Consider the following 24420-nt stretch of genomic DNA (forward strand, 5'->3'; position numbering starts at 1 on the left):
TGTTTAGGCCTTACAGAATAGCCAGTGGCATCTGGGACAGAGAGAGGCCTTGTCTAGTCCCTCCCCCACCCCAGAATACTGCCAGGACCCCAGGGCTAAGGGACGCAGCTTCTCCTCTGGTACTGCCAGGAGACGTGACAGAATAGTCCCAAGGGCTGGGCTCAATGAAGGACCTTGTTCTACCGCGGAAAAAGGAGAGAGTGGTTTTGGACGACTGGAGGCTGACCCTGGGGAAATGTGTGTTCACGGGTCTGTGCAGCGGTGCGGCGGGGAGGGCGGGCCTCCCATGACTGGGAAGCATCAGTGAGCACTGGAACTGGTCCAAGGAATTTGCGCAGCCTCAGGCCCCTTGGGGTGAGCCCAGCTGGGGCTGCAGATGACGGGTGGGGATGAAACTTTGTTTCCGGCTCAGATCAGAAAAGTCTGGCCCAGAGCTGAGGCACAGCAGGGGCCCAATGAATACCTGCACAATTGAACCCAGATGGTCTCCTGGAAGGTAGTGGCTTCCATGTGTGTATAACGTGCCCTCTCGAGGATCCCCCTGACCTCAGATGACCCTCTTATGTCCTAGTAGAGTATACTGAGCGAGGGCACAAGTTCAACAGGCAAACTTGCCTGGATTCAAAATCCACCTCTTCCTCCATGACCTAGCTCAACATAATCATAGGCCAGTCCTTTAAGCTCCTTGAGCCTGGTCTCCTCTTCTGTGCAGTGGGGGTAGCAAAAGCCACTACGTCGCAGGGCTGTTGTGAAGATTCAATGAGGCAATCATGCAAAGCACCTGACACGTGTTAAGTATTCCAGGCATCTTAAATATTGTCATTGCTTTTGGTTAAAGATCTAGAGCCCACGCTGTTTCGGGCCGTGGGGAGCAACGAATACGGGAGGGCACATCTGGGACTCCCCCGTAAGATTCCCAACAGGGGTGGGGGATTTCACGCAGTTATTTACCAAAAACAGACGTCTCTCTGATTCCTCTGAGCTCGAGGCACAACAAGCAGTGATGAAAGTCTGGAGGTGGGAGGACAGGGGAGGGGCTGGGAGCGCTGCGATACCGAGGGCTGCTGCTCCCCAAGCTGCAAACCTGGACTCTGCAGGCATGGAGAGGGCCTGAGAGACTGTTCCTGAGCATCCTTCTTGGCCAGGTGACCAGAACTAAGTAGGCCATGACCCTGGGTCCTGGCAAATCACAGGACCCAAACCTACCTTGGAGACTGCCACAGAGCAAATCCATTTTTAAGTGCCGGGCTGTGGCAACAATTGTGGCAGCCTCAGGCACTGTCACGGGGCCTGGGGTTTGGCTGCAAGCACGCCCCCCTCTACCTCACCCCTGCTCACACAAACACAGGGGAGGCCCAGGGGGCTAGCATTTTTGTTTGATGAACTGTGTCAGTAGAGCTTGAAAGGGAGGGTGGAGGCATGCAAGTTGAGCTCTGGTGACTCATTCAGCCACGGCCCCCTACTGACCTCAGTTTCCCCACCCAGATTCAGTGAGCCAGAGAAGGAGGAGCTCAAACCTGCTGGATACATGGGCTCTGACTCAGAGGACAGGAGGAGGAAAAAAATGCAGTAAATGTGGCCCAGGAAGCCGAAGGACCAGGGAGCGAAGGGGATTTCAGCTTTCCTGGCTCCAGTCCTTTAGTCCAAGTCAGCATCGGGAGGAAAGAGAGGACCAGCACTCCTCACATAGCTCCAACAGGCAGGGAAGACGGCCCCGGGAGAAGTAGACAACACGGGGAAACCTGGGGCCTCTCCTTCTGGTTCCAGAGACCCTCAGGGTATGGCTTTTCTGTTCCTGGGTACTGTTTCAGATCCTGCTTCCGTGAAACCAACGCTGGCTGCCTGGGCTGGGGGATTTCCTGAAACCCTCGCAACTGCTTGAGAGGAAGGAATGGCCCAGACCAGATCCCCCTTCTGCAGGCCCAACTCCCCACTCCCAGCAGGTCACCGCCTCCTGGGCCCACCCAGAATCAGCGTCAGTATCAGGACAAGCGCTTCTCCACTGGATGCATGCAAGAGCCAACTAGGAAGCTTAAAAAGTATCAGACTCGTTGGGGATAGGACCTAGGCCTCAGATTAGTTTTATAAAGTCCCTGAGTGATTCTGACATGAAGTCAGGGTTGGGGCTCACTTGCCTAGATCAAGTCCTCTGCACTCCCTGCCTTTTTTTTTTTTTTTAAAGTCCGTTTTATTTGAGAGCGGGGTTGGGGGGAGAGCATACAAATGCAATGAGCAGGAAAGGGGCAGAGAGAGAAAATCCCAAGTAGGCTCTGTGCTGTGCTGTCAGTGCAGAGCCCAACGCAAGGCTTAATCCCACAAACTGTGAGATCATAGTCTGAGCCGAAATCAAGAGTCAGATGCTTAACCATCTGAACCACCAGGTGCCCCATCTGCCCATTTCTTTCTTTCCTTCTTCCCTTCCTCCCTCCCTTCCTTTTTTTCCAAGAGAGAGCACAAGGGAGAGGAGCAGAGAGAGAGAGAGAACCTTAATCAGCCTCTACACTCAGTGGGCTCAATCCCACAATCCTGAGATCATGACCTGAACCAAAATCGAGAGTTGGACACTCAACCAACCGAGCCACCCAGGCGCCCCCCCCCCCCCATCTCATAAAACATTAAGAGCTATTACTTTAGAAAAATGTGCTGAGCCCCCAAAGTAATATGCTTGGCCGTGGCTCTGCCTTCTTTGGTGCGTTATTTCAGGGCCAAGAGGCACTTGGAGAGTATCTAGAACAACCCTCTCACTGTCCAGATATGGATCCTCAGGCTCAAGGGGGGTAGAGCTGGTCCAATGCACAAGAGGTTTCAGTGGCAGAGTTAGATCTAGAACCCTCATATGTACTGATTCCTCGTCTCGTGTCCCGGAACAGATGAACCATCCAACAGGGTACCATCTCTCAAACTGTCTAGTCAGCAGAAGAACCTGGGTATGTGTTCCCAGGCCCATCCCCTCAGGATTCCGACTTCGTGGGTTGGGTCGGGGTCGGGGGCTGGATTTTAAGAGTCACTTCCCTCCCACCAGGTGATGTGAGCGATGACACAAGTTGGGAAACAGAAGGGAATGGGGAGGCCATAACAAACCAGGGAAGAAAGTCAGAGGGTGCACAGTTCCTCCCACAGGGCAGGCCTCTAGGCCCAGGAAGAAGCTCTTTCCTTCACAAATAAGGCAAGGGGGCTGTTCTACTTGAGGGGAGGACCGAGGCAGCAGACATAGGCCTCCTTAGTCATTGAGCCCCCATGTCTATTATTATTATTAAGTTTTTTAATGTTTACTTATTTTTTGCAGGGGGGAGAAGCGTGCGCAAGCAGGGTAGGGGGAGAGAGGGGAAAAGGGGATCCAAGTGGGTTCTGTGCTGACCCCAGCAAGCCCAATATGGGGCTCGAACTCAGAAACTGCAAGATCATGACCTGAACCGAAGTTGGACGCTCAACCGACTGAGCAACCCAGGTGCTCCGGAGACCCCATGTCTATTAAGAAAGAGGCATTCGAGAGCCTATAGAATTTACCTCTGTGACCACTTCTCCTTCTAGTCATGTTCTCCTCTAGTCCTGGCAGGCTTCCTGCTGACTGATGTACACCACAGCCCTCCTTCTCTCATTCTAAGTTTTCCCTACCTCTCCATCCGTCTAAGCAGCAGTCTATTATATATTCTCACCATATGACATGAGGCTGCGGCTGAAGACCTTGTATTCATATTTTCATTCATCAGTGAATTCACCCCACATCGATTCTCAACCCTGGCTAGGCATGACCCCCAAATCCCAATGCAAACCATCTGGGATGAGCATCAGGTTCTTGGTATAAAGCATGCCATGTCTTTTTTAAGGACATGTGGTAACAAGGAATCTTTTACATCCACATCACTCCAAACTAGCAGTTCCACAGAATTCGAGGAATTTATCTTAGAGAGGCTTAAAGGAGACGCATCACAGCACCGTTTGTAGGAGCAAGACCAAACATACCATAAAGGAGAGCCTACGGGTCCAGAGCCAAGAGCTCTAAAGTCAAATTCCACTTCCACCTTTGACCACTGATATGACCCAGGGCAAGTCACTAAACCTCTCCAGACCTCAGTCTCCTCATCTATAAAATGAGGGAACAGTGAAAGAGTAACTTACAGAGCTGTTATGAGGATTAAATGAGTAAAAAGGTAAAGCACTGCTTGATACCCAGGTAGGGCTCTATAAATGGTTCTGTTCTTCCTATTATGCAGCCATTAACAATGAGGCATATACACGTGTGCTGAATATGAACCGATCTTCAAGTTACACTGTTAAGTGAGAGTGGTTAATGTGCACAGTGTTCCACTCTATGTATTAAAATAATCGGGATGCCTGGGGGGCTCAGTCGGTTAAGCAGCTGACTCTTGGTTTCAGGTCAGGTCTCACAGTGTGTGAGATCGTGACCTGCGTGGGGCTCTGCACTGACAGCGTGGAGCCTGCTTGGGATTCTCTCTCTCCCTCTTTTTCTGGCCCTTCCCCTGCTCATGCTCTTTCTGTCTCAAAACAAACAAACAAACTTAAAACAAAAAAAGATCAAAAACAGGGCACCTGAGTGGCTCAATTGGTTACGCGTTCGACTTCAGCTCAGGTCATGATCCCATGGTTCATGGGTTCAAGCCCTGCGTCGGGCTCTGTGCTGACAGGTCAGAGCCTGGAGCCTGCTTCAAATTCTGTGTCTCCCTCTCTGCCCTTCCCAAACTCGGGCTCTGTCTCTCTCTCTCATTAAAAAAATGTTAAAGAAATGATCAAAACAACGAAAAGGCTGAAGGGAGACTATGTGTGTACTCATATGTACAAGGAGTACCTCACAGAACATACACCAGCTGGGAACACGTGGAGGTGTGGAAGGGAGGAGATCTTACTTTTTACCTTTCATAGGGTTTGATTTTACAAGTTACAAAAACAAATGTAAAAATTAAACATGCTCTAATAAATACACAGAGCAAACACCACTGGTGATCCCAATACGTAGACAAGATTGGCACCTAGTGCTCATCCAACTGCTCTCACAGGATGGGGTGGCGGAGCTGTGGGAGACAATGGCCTGCCCCACGCGAGTCCTACTCTGGGGACAGAGCCATGTCACTAGCAAGAACTGCTGCCACTGATGCCAGAGTAGACAAGCCCTCCCGGGAGGGGAGAGGGGGCAGGGGTGTGAAGTTGCTGAGCCCTGAGCCTGCTGCAGCCTTGCTAGGTCCTTGCTCTCACTATCCGCCTGACTGGGACTCAAGCTGGTGTGACTTCTGGCCTGAGGAGCCACCTCACCCTACAACCAGGTGCTTCTGTGACTCGCACGTAAACATTCAGAAACATAAAGGTGATTGTTACGAAGGCGACGGGACTGGGGAGATGAGGGAAGCCTGGCAACCCTGTGACTCCCTGGTCCCAATCCTAGCAGCCCAGGGTTTCCTTACCCATTAAAAGAGAAAAAGAAAAGCACCAATTTCATGAGCTTGTTGTGAGGACTAAATGAGTTATTCATGATAAAAACAAATGACACATAAAGTGTTTACTACATGCCAGGCACTGTTCTCAAAGCTCACAACTACCCTTAAAAGGCAAGCATAGCTCCTACCTTGACTTTAAACATGAGGAAACCAAGACTCAGAAAAAGCTACTTTGTTATACTGCAAATGACAGAACTGGGATCTCAACCTGGACAGTCTGACCCCAGATCCACTACAAAGTACTGCTTTCCAAGTTAGTATAACAAGCACAGCCAGCACTTGGTGTGTTTTAAGGGCTTAATATGAGAGAGTCTTATGGGAGAGAAGATGGGATGGCTTTGGATGCACTAACGCGGAGCCCCTGGGTCCCCTTCCCAGTTACCTTCAGGTACGCCTGACATGCCCTCTTCTCTGGCCTCCATCTTACCTGTCATCGAGGTCACCAGTCCTGTGGAAGCCTAGAGGCCAGAATGGCTTCTGCAGTGTCCCTGAGAAGGTTCTCTGGCCTGACTCTTATCTATGACTGGGGCCTTTGGGAGAGTTCTAGAGAAGCCTGGCTCAGCCATCAGAATGCCAACCCCATGGTACACACAGCACCTCTCTACTGAATGCCTAGGGAACTGATACGGACTGTATCTAAATTAAAAACTCTCTTGAAGATGTTTATGCCTTAAATCCAACTTATCTTTGGGCATAAAGAATAATTTAAGAATACTCGTGAATTTCTAGAATTCTCTCCTAAAATTCACTCTGGTGTCCTGGAGCTTGAGAAATGACTTATTTGTTCAGCTTTCAATCCCGTTTCATTAAGCAATGACTTTAGTCTCTTTCTCTTAGTCACCCAGACAAGCCACCCTCCGTAGCCCTTCCTCTGCTATGGGCAGTTTCCAGTTTGTACTGCCTTCCCCCAATAGCCACCCAGTTCATGCCTGAGGATTTCTGGCAACAAAGCCCCAGACTTATGATGATGACTTGGGAGGTCAGGGACTCCCCCTTCCCCAACCAGCTTAGAAACCACATTTCTCAGCAGCATCATGGGGTGGGCCTCCTCGGCCCTCTGATATCTGCTCCTGCTCCAGAGCTCTAGGGGTGCAGACTCACCAGCACTGTTGGCCTCCGACTCCAGCAGGTGGATGTCATTGCAGTCCGCCAGCGAGTGCTCCAGGCAGAGCTGCAGGAAGCGGGCCTGGGTGCGAGTGACCCGCTTCAGAAGTGACAGCAGGGCCACCGTCTGCTCACACTCATTCCAGCCTTTGAACCAGCCAGCGAGGATGCCCACCTGGTCACGGAACATCATGGTGCCAGGCCTGGGGCCAGGGTGGGGGGGACGGCGGTGGCGAGGGCCAGCGCCGTCACATGGTCTCGGCTCAGAGCTCCTGTTACCTCTCCCCTGAGGGCCAGGGCTTGAGGACGTTCCCTGGCGTGGTGGCAGCGGGCAGAGTGGGGAGGAAGAAACCTGCTCACATCGGGGGAGGTCTTGGTCCAGCCACACCTCTCCAGGCTCCTAGAAAAGGAAGGAAAGTGTCAGACACAATGAAAGGGCTAGCACTGGCCTGGCGAGTGCGGGCTGAGAAGGTGAGGAGGCTTTATGCCTTCCTCTCCCAGGATATCTGCTCTGCTAAGCTCCTGGGAAAAAGATGAAGCCACCACCAGATACTAAACCAACTTTCCCACCAACCTGCAGATGCAGAGAAAAGCCTTGACTGGGAATCAGAAAGACCAAGAAGACGATGCCCCTCGGTCCTGGCTGTCAAGGGCCAAAGGAAGCAGAGTAAGTTGGTAGGATTTTCCAGAAACGGGAAATAGGAGAGGCTGCACACTAGAGGGAAAGATCTGAATTAATGGAGACCTGGTCCCAGGTGACATGTGACCCCCAGCACATGCCCTGACCTACCTCTTCTGAGAGTGGTAAGGAGTGACTGCTCACCTGCTAAGAGGACCCCACGGAGATTATATATATTATTTCAATCAAAGACTCATAAAGCTAGGATGTGAGTGGGTGGTGACCTCCATGGGGATCTCGAGTATGCAGACACCTAAGTGACCAGTAACTGCCTGGGTGCCCAAGGGCAGGGGCATGGACAAAGGCTTTTTCAAAGATTTGGGGGATCTCACTTCCTTCAGCCCAGCTCTGCCACTTCAGAAAAGGTGCAGCTCTGATCTCTACCATCCCACTCACCTCTGCTCTGAGCTGAGTCTCCACAGACCTCTTCTTCATTCCTCTGAAGGCTACTCCTGACCCAAGTTCCCTGGCTTCCCAAGATGCCAGGCTGCCTGTCATCCAGACTCCTAAGAGCACGGAGGATGCCAGCTTGAGAAGGGTCACATCCAAAGTGAGAAACTCCCCAGCAAGAAAGTGTTCAAATTCCTCTCCTGGACAGGAACTACACAGGAGCTGTGTTAACTGGGCAGACAACAGGACTATTCTTCAGCTGACGGATTTCTGGACGCGACTCTGAAGCCTTTTTCTAAGTGTCTCGAGCTCCAGGTCTCCGCTCACATTTCCCTGTCTGTCCCGCAACCAGTGCCTTGGCTCTATCCCCAAACCACATTTGGCTCCATCTCCCTCTGGCTGCCAAAGGCCTGAGGACGCCACACAAAGACCCATTGAACCTGCTGGGCTCAGGTCTTAGGGAGCTACTGCCATCTCCCTGACCTCCTGTGCTCTTGTTGAAGACGGCTGTGAGGTGCGTCTGACAATGGCCATGACTCACCTGGCAGGTCCTCTGTGGGACACCTTAACAGAGCTAACTGGCCCGGATGTCAGGCCCTTTGCATATAAGGAAAAGTGTAGGGGAAAATGAAACCTTGTTCCAAGTTAACAGTCCTCCTAAAAATCTTAAGGTTATTTATTTTTTTTAAATTAATCTCTAGACCCAATGCAGCGCTTAAACTCAGAGCCCTGATATCAAGAGTTGCACACTCTTCCAACTGAATCAGCCAGCTGCTCCTAGAAATCTTTTTGTTATTTATTGTTTTAATTTTTTAAAGTTTATTTATTAAAACAGCTTTTAATGTTTTTTATTTATTTCTGAGAGAGAGAGAGAGAGACAGTGTGAGCAGAGGAGGGTCAGAGGGAGAGGGAGATACAGAATCTGAAACAGGCTCCAGGCTCTGAGCTAGCTGTCAGCACAGAGCCTGACGCAGGGCTCGAACCCACGAACCGTGAGATCATGACCTAAGCCAAAGTAAGAAACTTAACAGACTGAGCCACCCAGGCGCCCCTAAATTTATTTATTTTGAGAGAGAGAGAGAGAGAGAACAGGCATGCATGAGCGGGGTAGGGGCTGAGAAAAAGGGAGAGAGAGAATCCCAGGCAGGCTCCATGCAGTCAGCACAGAGCCCAACACGGAGCTCGATCTCACAAACTAGGAGATCATGACCTGACTGAAATCAAGAGCTGGACGCTAAACTGACTGAAACACCCAGGCGCCCCCAGACATCTCTTTTTTTAAACTTTAAAAAAAAATTTATTTATTTCTTAGAGAGAGAGAGAGAGAGAGAGAGAGAGACAGCTTGAGCAGGGGAGGTTCAGAAGGAGACGGAGACACAGAATCAGAAACAGGCTCCAGTGAGACGCGGGGCTCGAACCCACGAACAGGGAGATCATGACCTGAGCTGAAGTTGGACGCTTAACCGACTGAGCCACCCAGGCACCCCCAGACATCTTTTAAAAAAGGAATCAAATGTTGCTTCCTGGCTTAAAATCCTCCAATGATTTCCCATTGCACTTACATAAAACCTAAACTAAAACTGAATGGATCTTGGTCTAGAGGGCCCTGCGAGACTCCTGTGGCCTCTCCAATTTTATCTTGTACAAGTTTTCTATTCACTAGAATTCTCTTCTCCCAGACCTATAAATAGCTGTCCCCTACTTGTCACTCAGGTCTCAGCTCAATGTTACTTCGTCAGAGACAGCTTCCCTGGTCTGATCTAAGGGGTCTGTCACGTTATTTAGGCTATTTCTTCTCTACAATTTGACACCCTCAGATATTATTTATGTTTGTTGTTTCTCTTTCCACCAAAAAGCAAGCTATATGGTTACCAAGTGCCTGGAATCATGACTGGCACACAGACAGTGCTTAATATGTATCTGCTGAAAGAATGAATAAAGTTGTGGAAGCCACAACTGGGACTTCTACAGTCCCAGAGAAGAAGATGACAGAAGGAACGACCCACAGGATGGTAAACAGATTTAGAAACTTTATCCTAAGAGAAAAGTTTGAAGGCACTGAGGAAATTTCCCCGGCGGAAGAGAGGACTTAGAAGGAATGATATAACCGACTCTGAATATCTGAAGGTAGCATACAGAAGAGGAATTAGATTTGTTCTTGGACTCCGAGGAGAACCAGGGTAGATGGCTCAAGTGAGAGGGGACACGGGAAATGCTGAGAGTCAAGAAAATGCAGTCCTAGTCTTGCCCCAGACACTGGCTGACTTTGATTTGGAGCGAGTCCGCTTCCCTTCTCTACAAAGTGTAAGATAAGGAGTCAGACTGGGTCAGACACGACAAATGCGTTTTACCTCACAGGCTGAACCAACGATTGGTAGTGCCTGCTTGGGGCACTATGGTTTGAAGGATCCTGAAGAAATGAAGCAATAGGAGTATCCATCAAAGGGCTGGGGTTAATAAATTGGGGCACACTTCATACAAAGGGATATTACGCAGCTATTAAAAACATGCTTGGTTCTGACAGCAGAATACAAAAAAAAAAAAAAAAAAAAAAACCCCACAGTATGCTTACATCTATATATAGCGTTTGATCTTTTACCACCAACCTGCAGGACTGATCATAAGCTCCATGGTAATATATACAACGCCATTTTCATAAAAAGAAAATAAAAAGCGATGCAAAAACCCTTATACACCTCGTTGTATCTACACGTGTATGTGCACAGAGCAATGTGTATAAAGACACACCGGAAGCTGTTCACATTGGTTTACCTTGGAGAGGAGGAGGAATCAATAACATTCTCTTTCTATAACTCTGGAGCATTTCACCAGTTGTAAGTAAGCACGTATTGCTTTTGTAATTTTTAAATAATTAAACAAAAATTTTTTTAAGGCTGCCTTCCACTATCTGGCTCAGTGGGAGAGAATAATGTGACTGATTATCACTGTTTGCCCCGGATGCATGATGGATGAGTGGTAGTTCACATGCCTGACAAAAAATCAGCTTCCCTTTCCAGCTCCAACATTTTGTGGATTTCAGCCCCAAGGAGACAGCAGCTGCCTCAACATAAGGAAGAATTTTAAAATAATATATCCATCCAAGAATGGAGCCGGCTGCCATGTGAGGAGGTAATAAGCTCCCTGGCTGCTGGAAGTGGTCAAGGGGAGGCTACATGAACATCCCTTGGGAGTGGGAGGGATTCCTTTGCTGGGTGGCAACTCATAAGATAGAAGGACATGTTACTATTTCAGAAGAGAACATTTGTGACGAGAGGTTTGATATGCCAACAGCATTTACGGCAAAAAAGATGACCAAATCCACAAAGAGACCAAAGTTGTGCATTCTTTCCCATAAACTTCTACTGGGTTGTTAGTTTTCAGAGCAATAGCACCGTGCCTCCCAAATAGGCTGATGACCAGCGTCTTCTCCCAAGCCAGATGCTACAAGCAAAGGCTTGGGACAGAGCGGGGTTTCAAATGGGACCCTTTTAAGTCCAGGTTCTGAATGAAGCAGGCTGGGGAGGACCATGGTGAGTCAGAAAGCACATGCCCTATCTAAAGGCAGAAGTCATGATTTTAGCTCTAATCAACAGTTGCCATGTGGGAATGGGAGTCCAGGGTTGTTGGTTTTTAGATTAAAAAAAAAAAAAAAAGCGGAACCAGATTTATTTTTAAATAAAATCCCCCTATTTTTAAATATTGGAGACTAGGGGCGCCTGGGTGGCTTAGTCGGTTAAGCGTCCGACTTTCGCTTAGGTCATGATCTCGCGGTTCGTGGGTTCGAGCCCCGCGTCGGGCGCTGTGCTGACAGCCAGCTCAGAGCCTGGAGCCTGTTTCAGAGTCTGTGACTCCCTCTCTCTCTGAACCTCCCCTGCTCATGCTGTCTCTCTCTCTCTCCTAGAAATAAATAAAACATTAAAAAAATATATTGGAAACTAATTCACATTACAACAGCAACAGTGAACCACTCTCAGGAACAAACAAAGCCTGTGGCCTGAGGTCCTTGGACCAGATGGACACAAACTGGGCAAAGACCAGAAGCCTGCGAACTGCCCTTCCCTCGGGCCTTTCTGGTTTACACCTTCAAGCCACCCAGCTGTGCAAGGGAACATGACTGGCAGAGAAGACCTAGTGCCCAACAATGGCTATGACAGTCATCAGTAAACACTGGGGGCTTCAGAGAAACAAACAGTTGCTTTTAAGACAGGAGAAGGAAGCTGGGTGTTTGCTTGGGATGGTGACCCAGAGAGGAGGATTCTATGGCCTTCTTCCATCAAAGGGCCAGAGGTCCCTGGCTACCTCTTTTCCTGGGTGCCTGGTGGCAACGAGAAGGGAAGACCTAGGTTGGTGACATGGCCCAGGGAGGAGGCGTCAACACTGACTACTCCAAGGCACCTCATACCGTGATGGACTTTGGTGGATCTGCTGCCAACCATCCATTCCCATCTTCAGATACCAGCTCCCGAGCCCCCTTAGGAAAAGTAACGGTCTTCCTTGGCTCCAGGAGTAGACATGGAAAGTCTACACTGCTGGGGAAAAGCAGCTCTCCCCTAGAGTTGCTCAGATTATACATCTCCCGATGTTACTGGCTGCCACTTCTGCCACCTCAGTGAGGTACAGGGAGAGGCTACTGCAGAACAAAGCCAACACAGATGAAAGCAGAGTCAAGGGAGGAGAGGACAGAGAGGGAGACCTGTTCACGTGTGAAGACCGGGATCCAATCCAGCCAGGCTGAAGCCTCCTCGCCCCAGACTTTCCTTCCAGTCATATGGACCAATAAATCCCTTTTTGGCCGATGCCTATTTGAGTTGTGTTTCTATCTCTTGAAGTTGGAAGAGCCTTGAATTCACCACTGCTCTGATCTTTGTGTAACCAAAAATGACTCCCTGCCTTTGAGGAAAGACACTACTTTTCCTATGGAAAAGTCTCTCAAATAGCTCAACTAACTGCCGCCATATTTGCTCTCTAAGGGATCAAAGAACCTTCTTTGGAAGCATCTACCAATCCTGGAGAGCGGAAAATGAAGCCCAAATTGGCTAAGATGATCTAGGAAAAATTACTCACGAGGCTCCCCTCCTTGGCTTCAAACAGCAAGAAGTGGCCCACAGACAGGAGATGTCTCTGGAGGTCTGCTCTCCTCACTCAGAACCAGCGCTGTGGAGTGGGATGTAGCCGAAAGCGCGGCTCTCCCACTGATACTTACTTGCTCTACTTGCTCCCTTGGCCTTTGGTAAGTAACTCAGTTTCTTCCTCAGTAAAGTTTGTTGTAAGAATGAAATGAAACAATGTACATAAACATACCTACCATGATGCTTACTTAGCATGTCTTCATATACCATGTATCGGGTCATATGCCAGACCCTATGCTAAAAGCTTTCTGTGGGTGAGTTCACTTAATTCTGACAATATATACGCTCTTATGCATACACGTAAGATACACATGTATTACACACACACACATATACAGATATACACGTATAACATCATTCTCATTTTATAAATGAAGAAACTGAGACACAGAAAAGGTTAAGTCACTTGTCCAAAACCACACACAGCTAAGCTGGGATTTTCAAGGCTGGACAGTCTGGTTTTAGAGCTCTTGCTTGTTCCTAAGAATATTACAACCTCCTGTAAGTTTCCTTCTATTGCCTAGAAAACTTGGGTACCAGGTACACTCCTGAATGCCCCCATCTCTGGATGAATGAGGGGGTCCTATCAGCCATCCTACCCATTCCTAGCCCTTCTACAGCACTCACCTAGGCCTCTGAGAAACTTATACTTCATGAACAAGGTAATAGGCTATTTACAAGGTTAACTGACCATCCTGACCTGAGAAAGAGAATGTCACATGCCAAGGGAGTTCAACTTCTCTTTTTATAAAGACTAACCGTTATTTCCCCTGAAATATGTACATGAAATATGCATACTATTGCCTCAGCTAAGAATGAGGCTTTTGTATGCACAGTCCTGGAGAAGGGAGGGAGAGGAGTGGAGAAGCCAGGCGGGGCCTCCTGGATAAGCACAGCCTAGGAAGCTGTGGGAACCCCTGGAGTAGAGAAGCTAGTTTCTCTCCCCCACTCTTCCCTGTGTATTGCTGTCACTCATCCCATGCCCACATGTGTCGACCCTTCCCCACCAAAACTCTATCTTTAGCTTCCCTTTCTCTATACTTGCATCCTCTCACTTGGTAATGTAATCCACTCCTACAGATTCAACTATCACCTCTGCGGACAACTCAGAATTTCTTAAGTCCTCTTTGACTCCTTTTTCTTCCGTAAGATCCAGTCATCTGATCTTGATAATCCTTTTTCTTTCCCAAAACTCAAGTGGTCATGGGACCAGACTGTCTGTGGTGGACACAGAATCGATTCTACCACTTACTACCTGCATTAACTCTGGGCAAGTGATTTCACCGTTTTCATTTGTGAAACGGCTTTAGTGACACTACCTGCTTTTGTAGAGTTGTTAGCTGTTATCATCATCTTGGGTTCTTCTCCGTCTCCAGTCCCATCATTAAGTCCTGTTTGCTTTATCCTCTAACACATCTATTTCATTTTTTACTACCACCACCATATTCAAGTCACCATCCCTTCTCATCTGGAATGCCTCCTAACCCACCTCCTGCTTCCATCTCACCCTTGTTCTCCTTGCAGAAACCAGTGAACATTCATAAAAAAAAAAAAAAAGAAAAGAAAAAGAAAGAAAAAAATCTGGCCATGTCACTGTCTTGCTTTAAAAACCCTTTAATAGTTTCCCATGTCTTTTCCATGAAAATGTAAATTCCTTACGATGGCCCTGAAGGCCCCTACATGATTTAGCCTCTGCCCCCCTCACACTGGTCTCCTTGCTGTTCCTTGAACACATCTCAGGGCTTCTGCCCCTGTTCACCCCTCTACCTGAAGTTCTCCCCCAGATCATCACATGGCTGGTTCCCTATCATCAATCAGATCTGGGATCCCGTGTGCCCCAATCTTCCTTATCTGTCCAGTAAGGAGTGTTTGGTCTGAAGTCACTGAAATCAAAGGCTGCAGCTCTTCCAGAAAGGTGTAGATTGTAAGATCCATGAGGGAAGGAAAGACTGTGATTATATTATTCACTGCCGTATTTTTTTTCTTTTAAAAAATTTTTTATTTTAGAGAGAAAAAGAGAGCACCTGAGCAGGGGTGAGAACGAGAGAATCCCAAGGAGTTTCCCAAGCTTGTGATCCCAAGCAGGTTCCACGCTCAGTGTGGGGCCCAGAGCTTGATCCCACGATCCTGGGATCACAACCTGAACCAAAATCAAGAGTCAGATGCTCAACCGACTGAGCCACCCAGGCGCCCCATACACTTTCAATTCCTGGCATAGCACCTGGCACACAGCACACCCTAAATAAAATATCTGTGAAACCTTTTCCAACCTTGCAGCAGCCCTTTCTCCACCTGAAACAATGCTTACATTAAAATGCCCTCCTCCAAGATCTTCCCACAACTTGGTACCTTCTCATCTTTCAGGTCATTGGGCTCTACTGTCACCTCCTCGGAGACCAATTCTGACCACTGTGAGTATAGTGGCCACAGCCACCCTCTCTTTCCTCCTACTGTTTTAATTCCTTCATAGCACATATCCCTGATTTCTTTCATGTTTCCTTTCCACCCACCCTGATCAGAATGTAAGTGCCATGAGTTGTAAGACCTTGACTATTTCATTCACTGCTCTATGTCCAGAACCTAAAAAACTGCCTCCATAAAACTGTTTAACTGCTGGACTTGAGACTTGCATACTCTATACACTGTTGTTCTGTAACTTGCCCTCCATCGGACTCTATTCAACAAATTCACACTAAAACCATTCACACAAAATTCCACCCAGAGTAATTTACTTCACTGTCTCTCAAAGTTCAGAGTCCTGAAAACCCAAAGCTGAGGTACGGGACTGAGTACCACTACTCCTGGATTCCATGACCCTACCTTGAGGCTACCACCAAACCTGGCCAGTCCTCTTGTCCCTGTCCCTCTCCGTGGGATCCCCAAAGGAAAGTCTGCTTGGGTCAGACTAACTCTCTTGGGATCCAAATGACCGTAGACTGGAGAATGACTGTGGTGAGAGAACATGTGATGAGGGGAACTGCCACCAATATCAGAAAGCTCCGGGGATGGAATCACAGCAACCTCGGTCAGCAAGAGAGAATTCCAGGGCACAGAACTCCAAGCATGGCCCTAAGGATCTTCTGTTAGTATCTCACACTTATTCGGGGAAGAAATTGTTTTCAAACTGGGGCTTTCGGGAAAGAGCCCTCTTTCTACTAAGGCTGTTGAGATAGGACTGAAGCCTAGGGTTGCTGAAGGCCACCTTTGTCACCACAAAGTAGAAACTTGTTGAGGAGGAAGCTAACTCCTTGCGAAGATTGCTGAGAAGACTGTTTGAACTCCTGGATGAAGCTAGGTCTGAAGTCATCCTAGCTCTGGACTTTTTGGTAACACAAGTCAATTACTTCTCTTTTTTGGTTAAACAAGTTTGAACTAAGGTCCTGTCATTTATGTTTTTAGAGTCCTGGCTGACACAAGCCACTTATTTTTGATACACTGAACACTTATCCACAGAACACTGTTTTAGCTACTTCATGTGTTAACTTAATTCTTATAATAATTCTATAACATAGGACACCATTATTACTTTCATTTTTTAGCTGTGAAAACCAGAGAAGTAAAGTAATTGTCTGGGTCACAAAACTGGTAAGTGACAGTGCGGGATACAAGTCCTTATCTGGCCCCAGGATCTACCCACTTAACTTACACTAAGGAGGCTACAAGGCCTCCTCACCGCACCCAACCCTATCTGAGGAGAAAATCCAACTCGATGACTCATAGCACGATCCTCTTGGGATGGACAGGGCCCAGAGACCTCCCATCTGTGCCACCTGTCCTCAACATTTATAAAACGAGACTAACTGCAGTTTACCTACCTTGTAGGATTCCCACGAGGAACATGAGGTGAGAATACACGTGAAGCGTTTAAACAGTGACTGGCAAGTAATTACTCGATAAACAGTAATCACCAATATCATCATTCTGTGGGTCACAAAAAGTATAGCCGGCAAATACAATACAGGGGGGAGAGATCGGTTTCCTTTCATCTCTGTCCTTTAAGTGAAGAGAAGAGACGCCATGGGCGGGAGAGGAGAAGACTCTTGTCTTGGACCCACTGCAAAGCTGTCACCTCTGCCTGGAAGACCACTCCCCATCGTCCCAACCCCTGAGGACCACCACCGAGCCCAAATACCACCTCTTCCATGACGTCTTTCCAGATAAAGGGCTCCTTCTTCTGCTGCCAAATTTATACAGCATATGATTTGTGCCTCGTCTGCCCTGTGTCCCTGCCCAACCCCTCTAATGTGCTGTGAGCTCACTGAAGGCAGGCCCCAGTGTTTATCCTGTGATCTCCGTCTTCCCTTCTTGATCCTAGAGGGAAACAGAATCCTTTGGAGAAAGCAGAGAGCCCTGTGGAAGCCCCAGACTTATAAAGGCTGAGGGAGGCTGAGAGGCTGGGGAGGATGGGGTGACGCAGGGCACCAAGCACAGGACCCAAGGTAGCTCAGAAACAGAGGGAGCACAAAGAAAAGCCCCTCAGATAGCGGGGGGCGGGGGGGGGCGCAGGCAGCCTCTCCTAGGAGAGGCAATGTGGGTTGGGTACAGGAAGAAAGCAGGCTGGTGGGTGGGGAAGGTGCAGAGAACCTGAATGGGGAGTGAGATCTGAAAAACTTAGAGACTCCTGGCCAAAGACAGAAGGAAGAGCCACCCATTCTCTAACGATTCCCAATAACTTACAGAAGGCAGATCCCACTTTGTGGGATTCAGAGAGAGACAAGACACATCCTGGCACTTTCCAAGCTTGCGGCCCAGTGAGGGTGAGTGGACAAGGACATGAAGAACTACAAGTGAGAAGGGGAGAAATGCTCCAGAAGCACAAGGGAGGGCTCTGGACAGTTAGCCACAGGGAACAAAACGACCTGAAGGTGCCTCTAAGGGAAAGGGCCTACATGGTGGGGAATAGACGGAAGGTCGGAGACGCACACGGGTGCTGAAGGAGATGGCGATCTGACGCAAGAAGCCCGAAGCCAGGGGTCTGGTGCGGGAGGGAAGCCGGACGGGGAAAGTGCTGAGGAAGACCTGAAAGGAAGCTATTCAAAGGTAGACTATGAAGTAATTGCTCAGAGGATGGGATGCCCTTTCAGAGCAGCCAGAATCCTTTCAAGGAGGGGACGAGGTCTTTCTGGACGGTGGATATTTCACATAGGGGACCCCCAGGAGGGTGAGGAGGGGCGCCAGTTCAGAGGCAGACCCTGAAGCAGCTTTCAGGGGACTTTGCGTGGGCGGAAGGGAAATCCTCTCACAGAGCAGTCATTCTCGAACTTGAACATGCACCAGAATCTCCAGCAGGGTTCCTAAAAACACTGCTGGGTCCTACTCTCAAGTTTTCAAGGATTCTGTAGGTCTGGGCTAGACCCAAGAATGTGCATTTCTAACAAGTTCCCAAGGGATATTGGTGCTGCTAGTCCAAGAACCACACTTTGAGAACCGCTGCTATAGGGGAAGGAGTTTTTTTATGTTTATTTTGAGAGACAGAGAGAGAGAGGAGGGAGGAAGGGAGGGAGGGAGAGAGAGAGAGAGAGAAAGTGCGAGCAGGGGAGGGGCAGAGAGAGGGAAAGAGAGATTTCCAAGCAGGCTCTGTGCTGTCAGCCTGGAGCCCGAGGTGGGGCTTGATCTCACAAACTGAGGGATCATGACCTGGAGCTGATATCGAGGCGGAGGCTTAACTGACTAGCCACCCAGGCGCCCCTAGGGGAAGGGACTGTCTAATGAGGAGGCCCTCGAAGGGGGAAAGGAAAGAGAAGGCTGCTGAAAGAAGATGGGGGGAGCCCTCGGGAAGTCTCAAAGGAGGGTGTTAGGGTCTCTCAGTCTCTGAAGAAAAAAGGTGTCTGAGGGTTGGGATTTCAGGAGGTGAGGCTGTCTCTTGAGGATCTTTTTATTAAAAGGTGACATGGAGGTTTGTGGGGGTGGGGGAGACTGGAGGGTGCTGGCGGCCTCTGAAGGGACAACAGGGGAACGAGGCTCAGATCTGAGAGGGACCTCTCAGATGATCTGGGAGGAAAGAGTGAGGAGTAGATGAGAGGGTGTAAACAGGATTCTAGAAATGGTGGATCCGACAGGGTCCTGAATGGGGATGTTGAAGAGGGAAAACGAGGGGATGTTCTGAAGAGTGTCAGAAAGGGCCGGGGGTAAGGCTGCTAATCCAGGCCCATTCTGAAGAACATTCTCTAAAGGCTGTCTGCGGGAGGTATGGTCTTCTCAGGGAGCTCCTGGACGCACCGGAGCAGGGCAGAAAGGTCTTTTCGGGGACTCCTCCGAGAGCTCAGAGGAGGAGAAACCTCAGAGCACAGTCTTCAAAGGGTATAATATGGGAAAGGCGGGTCTTCTGAGCGGAACGGTTGACTGTCAGGGTAGAGAGCTTTGCAGACAGAATTCTGGGCCTTTCTAAGAGCAGGAGCTCAGTTATTTTGAGGGAAGACCGAGGACAGGGGAGGGCGTTCTAAAGGACTTGAGGGAACTGTGAGGAAGAATGCAGGGTGGGAAATTTCTAGAAAAAGTGTCTCAGCAAGGCAGGAGGTCTCAGAGCAGTGAATCAAGGGGTTCTGGGGGGGGTGCTGGGTCTCTTGGAGGGACTTCAAGGGCTTCTCTCAGGGGGGCTTGAGGGATGGCAGAGGTCGCTGAGAAGACGTGAGGAGGTCTTGGAAAACTCCACCTCACAGAGGTCATGAAGAGGCTCTTAAGGTTGAAGAGGTTGTGAGAAGAACCTTTTGAAACTTCAACTAAAAGTAGGTCTGGGGGGGTGTGACTTTCAAGGGTTCTCTAAGGAGGATTCTAGAGAATATCAGGAACGACAAGGGACCTTTCGAGAATCCTGAAGAAAATTTTTCCAACACGCGGTGTGGTTTACTGGGTGATTCGGGATACACATAAAAGGGGTGTGGAAAAGGTTTCTGGAATATGGGATAGGAGTTCTCCAGAGACATCAGCGAACCCCTGCAGGAGATATTCGGGATAGGTGAGGGAGATCTGGGGCGGGGCGGATTTGTGGGGTAGGTGAGGGGGATCTCTAGGGCATTTCCTGGTGGTGAGACCTGGGGGACAGAGGTCTCTGGGAGAAACCTTTGGATCTGTGGAAGGATCCTAAGGGATGATTCCATGAAGGGGGAGTGTGTCTGGGAGAGGGAGGGAGAGAGAGAGAGAGAGAGAGAGAGAGTGTGTGTGTGTGTGTGTGTCTGGGGAGGGGTCCTCTGAGTGACTTTTGGGGACCTGAGGACATTTCAGGGAGTCGCTGAGAAAGTCAGGGCACATCAGGGGACATTCCAAAGGCCACGGTGGTGGGGAGGGGGCTTCGAGACTGGGGTGGGGGCACGAGAGGAACGTCTCCCAGGCGATTTCTGGTACGGAGAGAGGGAGGGACGGAGGAGGGAACATTCTTGGGTACGCGTGAGAGGGAAGACCCGAGCCGATTGTGGGGACCAGCGAAGTAGGTGGCTAGGGGAGCTTTCTGGAATGCGCGGGGTCTGGAGGGGCTCTCCGGGAGCCTGCGGGAGATTTTTAGGGCTTCCGAGGGAGGCTCGGGGAGGAGATATGACACACATTGTTGGAATAGACGAGGAGTGGCCTCCGGGGAATATTTCTGGACGGAGGAGGAGGATGGGGGATCTGGGGCCAGAGGAGGGGTGCGCCGAGGAAGATTCCCGAGCCCTACGCCGGTGTCTGGACAGTACTGTGGGGAGATAAGGGAGGGGGGGGTCCTCCGGGAAAGATTCTGGGCCGGAGGAGGGGTGCGGGCTTCCAGGGGGCCCAGAGGTAGGTTTCGGGGCGCCGTGGGAACGCCCTCCAGGGAGGTGTCTGAGGCGGGCCTACGGGAGGGCGGGGGGTCGCGGGGAAGGTCCATGGCCCGGCCCCTCGCGGTCCCCTGGGCGTGAGAAGGGTTTCGGAGGGAAGCGGCCCAAGCGGCCCGGGCGGGCGACTCGGGGGTCGCGGCCGGGGGATTGTCTCGAAGGCCGGGACCCCCGAGGCCCGCGCTCGCCGCCGCCCCGCGGCTCGGGGTCCCTGAGGGGGCGGGGTCGCCCGCGCGGCCTGGGGCGCCCCGAGGTGAGCCCCGCGCGCCCCGACCCGGCGCCGCCCCGCCGCCGCCGCCCGGCCCTGCCCCGCGACTCACCGCCTCGGCCTCAGCCGCCGCCGCCGCCGCTCGGGCCTCCTCGGGCCCCCGCCGCCGCCGTCGCCCCCTCTCAGGCCCGCGAGCTCCCCTCCCTCCTCCCTCACCGACCACCGCCGCCGCCGCCGCCGCCGTCGCGCTGCGTCACCGCGCCGTGCGTCACCGCCCCTGGCCACGCCCCGCCGGGGCCGCCGCGCGCCGGCATTAGCTCCCGCCGCGGTGACGAACGGCGCGCCCGCCAACGGGCGGCGAGGGCAGCCCGAAGGGCGGGAGGTGTGCGCGGAGAAAGGCGGGGTCCGGGCGCAGAGGGGAGCGCCGGGGGTTGAGCGAGGCCCAAGAGGCCCGCCCCCTGCGAGGCGGGATTGGCTGGCCTCAGGGCTGACGGGCAGGCGGCCCCGCCGGGGCTTCGGGGCCCGCGGGCGGGGCGGGGGCGGGGCGTGCGCCGCGTTGCCACGGGCAACGGGCGCGGCGGAGCCCGGGGATTGGGCCTCCCGGCCCGCAGGGGGCAGTCTCGCGCCCGTCCACCTCAGCTGCCGCGGGCTCGGTCACAATTCCTGAATCTGGGGTTCGGCCGGGCCTCCCCACAGCGCCTGCACGCCCGGCCCGAGGCCGGAGCCGCCAGGTGACGAGTCGGCGCTCAGGGTTCTTGGAGTCCCCGCTTTACCACCGCAGCCCTCTCGGAGCCTGTTGCTTCGTCTTTCAGTTGGGACTAGGTTTGAAAGAGACGAGGCGCAGAAAGCGCTTGACACAATGGAGGCCGTCAACAAACGGGAGTTGTTGCCTTGACTCTTGTAATCTGTTCAGTCCACAGACTTGCCTGGATCCGGTGACTAAGCGGAGCGGGGGGCCTCGCCCAGGAGGCTACAGAGAAGTGGCTTGTTAGAGGAAAATGCGGTCGGGGTGGACGGAGTGTAGAGCCCCAGGCCAGGGGTGGTGGGAAATGAGCTGTGGCCAGGTGTTTGGCCACTTGAGGCAGTTTGGGCTTGTCTTGAGGACACTAGGGAGCCATGGAAGGGCCTCGAGCGAGGGAGAGGCATGGTGAGTTGCGGGTTTGGAAAGATGGCTCTGGCTTTACTCGGAGCATGGATTGGAGGAAACAAAACTGGGAGCCTTCTGTCCAGGGAGGCAGTTGGGGTGGGACTGGAGCGTTTGCACCAGGGCGGGACTGTGGGAAAGGGTGGGGGTGGGGGCGACGCCCAGGAGGCCGAGGGGACCTGCCCAGGGACTGGCTGGCTGGCTGCAGATGAGGAGAGAGGGTGAAATCCAAGGAAAGGTCCCTGGCTGGGAAATTGGGGGTTGGTGGTGCCTCCCAGAAGCAGGTCTGGAAGATTCTGAACTCAGTGCACGCCACCCAGCAGCGGGGGCCAGGAGGCTGCACAGCTCTGGGCTCTGGAGCTTAAGAGAGAAACTGGGGCTGGGAACCAAACTTTGAGGATGATCAGAGGTGGGAACTGAAGTGTGGGTGTTAGCGATTTAGCCTGGGGAGGGTATGAGGGTGAATGGAGACCAGGATCCGACAGAACCCAACAGAAGAGGACACTTAAGTTTGAGCAAAGGAATCGACAGTCTCAAAGATTGAAAAGGAGCAGCCAGACAGAAAGGACGACGTGAGGAAATGTCGTTTCACACCAGGGTGGGGGATATCACAGACCCCATCCACTACAACCTACGTTTAAGCAAAAATGTTCACGCCTCATAGAGTAGTTGTGCTTGAAAGATACACAAAGATTCATTTATTCATTCAACAATACTTAGGTACCTAATATGTGTCAGGTGCTGCTAAAGGTCTAGAAATTCAACAGTGGAACAAAGCATACAAATATCTCTGCCAGAAGTTTATGTTCTGGTTGAGGGGACACAAACAATAAATAAATATAATGTGACTTGGTGGTAGTTCTATAGAGAAAAATAAACCAAGCTGAGGAGATGGAGTGATGAGGTCAGCACTATTTTAGATGGGGGTAAGCCTCTTGGATCAGGTGAGATTTGAACAGATATCTGAAGGAAATGAGCCCAGGTGGCTCAGTAGGTTAAGCGTCTGACTTTTTTTTTTTTTAATGTTTATTTATTTTTGATAGAGAGACAGAGTGCGAGCAGGGGAGGGATAGAGAGAGAGAAGGAGACACAGAATCTGAAGCAGGTTCCAGGCTCTGAGCTGTCAGCACAGAGCCTGATGTGGGGCTCAAACCCATGAACTGTGAGATCATGACCTGAGCCAAAGCCAGATGCTTAACTGACTGAGCCACCCAGGCACCCCAGCATCTGACTCTTGATTTTGGCATGGGTCATGATCTCATGGTTCGTGGGTTCGAGCCCCGGGTTGGGCTCTGCACTGACAGCGTGGAGCCTGCTTGGGATTCTCTCTCTGCCCTTCCCTGCTCTCTCTCTTTCAAAAATAAATAAGTAGGGGCGCCTAGGTGGCTTAGTCAGTTAAACGTCTGACTTCAGCTCAGGTCATGATCTCCCAGTTCGTGAGTTCAAGCCCCGCGTCAGGCTCTGTGCTGACAGCTCAGAGCCTGGAGCTAGCTTTGGATTCTGTGTCTCCCTCTCTCTCTGCCCCTCCCCTGCTCACACTGTGTCTCTCCCTCTCTCAAAAATAAATGAACATTAAATAATTTTTAATAAAAAAATAAGTAAACATTAAAAAAAAAAAAGGAAATGAAAGGGTAAACCATAAGGGGAAGAGGGTTCCAGAGAGAGGGAACAGCAAATGCAAAGGTCTGGTGGGAGGATTATCCACAGAACCACAAAGAGGCTACCAGGGCTGGAGTGGAGTGAGCAAAGAGGAAGGTAATGGAAGACAGGGTCCAAGTGGTAATGGAAGAGGGGTGGTGGCCGATTAAAGGCCACCGTAAGGACTTTAGCTTTTACCCAAATAATACGGAACCAACCATAGGCGGGTTTTGAGAGAGGAAGTGTGTCGCGTATGCCTTGGGTTTTATTAGGATCCCTCTAGCAATCCTAGAGAGTACTCTAGAAGAGTAGACTGGGTGGGGGGAAGCAGGGAGACAGTGAGGAGGCTGCTGGGAGAGTTCCAGCAGGAGATGAAGGTGGGCAGGACCAGGGTATGGGCCGTGGCGGGGACAAGTGGGCAGGTTCTGGTTACACTTTGAATTTCAGAACCCGAGAAGTTCTGATGTACGATGAACTGGGTGAAAGATGACGGAGATCCAGGCGGACACGTCAGCTGGGCAGCTGGATGCAGGAATCTCGAGTTCAGGGAGAGGCACAGCCTGGAGAAATACTTAGGGTCTCCCGTTTGAAAGCTAGGAAACTGGGTGAGATCAGGAGGAGAGGAAGGTAGATGGAAAGGAGAAAGGCTCAAAGGACTGAGAGCCCAGAACACGCCCCTAGCAAAAGGAAGAATCAGCAGGAGAGCCCAAGAAGGAGCAGCCAGAGGACCCGGAGGAAAACCAGGCCAAGTGAGGAAAGTGTATCAGGGCACAGAGAGTGATGGACGGTGTCACATGCAGCTGACAGTGCATGACAGACGAAGACCGAGAATTGACCATTAGGTCATTGGTGGCCCTGCCAAGAGTATGTCAGGGGACAGGGAGAGCAGTGAGA

General features: G+C 50.9%; 1 protein-coding gene across 2 annotated transcripts in view; it reads right to left on the reverse strand.

The window, feature by feature from the left end:
• Positions 1-20887, reverse strand: part of SAMD4B (sterile alpha motif domain containing 4B) — a 37675-nt gene extending 16788 nt beyond the window's left edge. Inside the window, exons 1-2 of one of the 2 annotated variants that reach the window (XM_039246303.1) lie at positions 20857-20887; positions 6552-6954 (exon numbers count right to left, since the gene is read on the reverse strand). In XM_039246303.1, coding sequence (XP_039102234.1) covers positions 6552-6747 — 196 coding nt within the window. In that variant the 5' untranslated portion in view covers positions 6748-6954; positions 20857-20887. Of the gene's footprint in view, positions 1-6551; positions 6955-7629; positions 7728-20856 lie in introns of those variants that run through there. The other variant, XM_039246296.1, reaches the window with a different exon arrangement.
• Between the last annotated feature and the right edge of the window lie 3533 nt (positions 20888-24420).

The sequence above is a fragment of the Hyaena hyaena genome, unplaced genomic scaffold, assembly GCF_003009895.1.
Source record: "Hyaena hyaena isolate Hyena2069 unplaced genomic scaffold, ASM300989v1 scaffold_9, whole genome shotgun sequence".
NCBI classification, from domain to species: domain Eukaryota; kingdom Metazoa; phylum Chordata; class Mammalia; order Carnivora; family Hyaenidae; genus Hyaena; species Hyaena hyaena.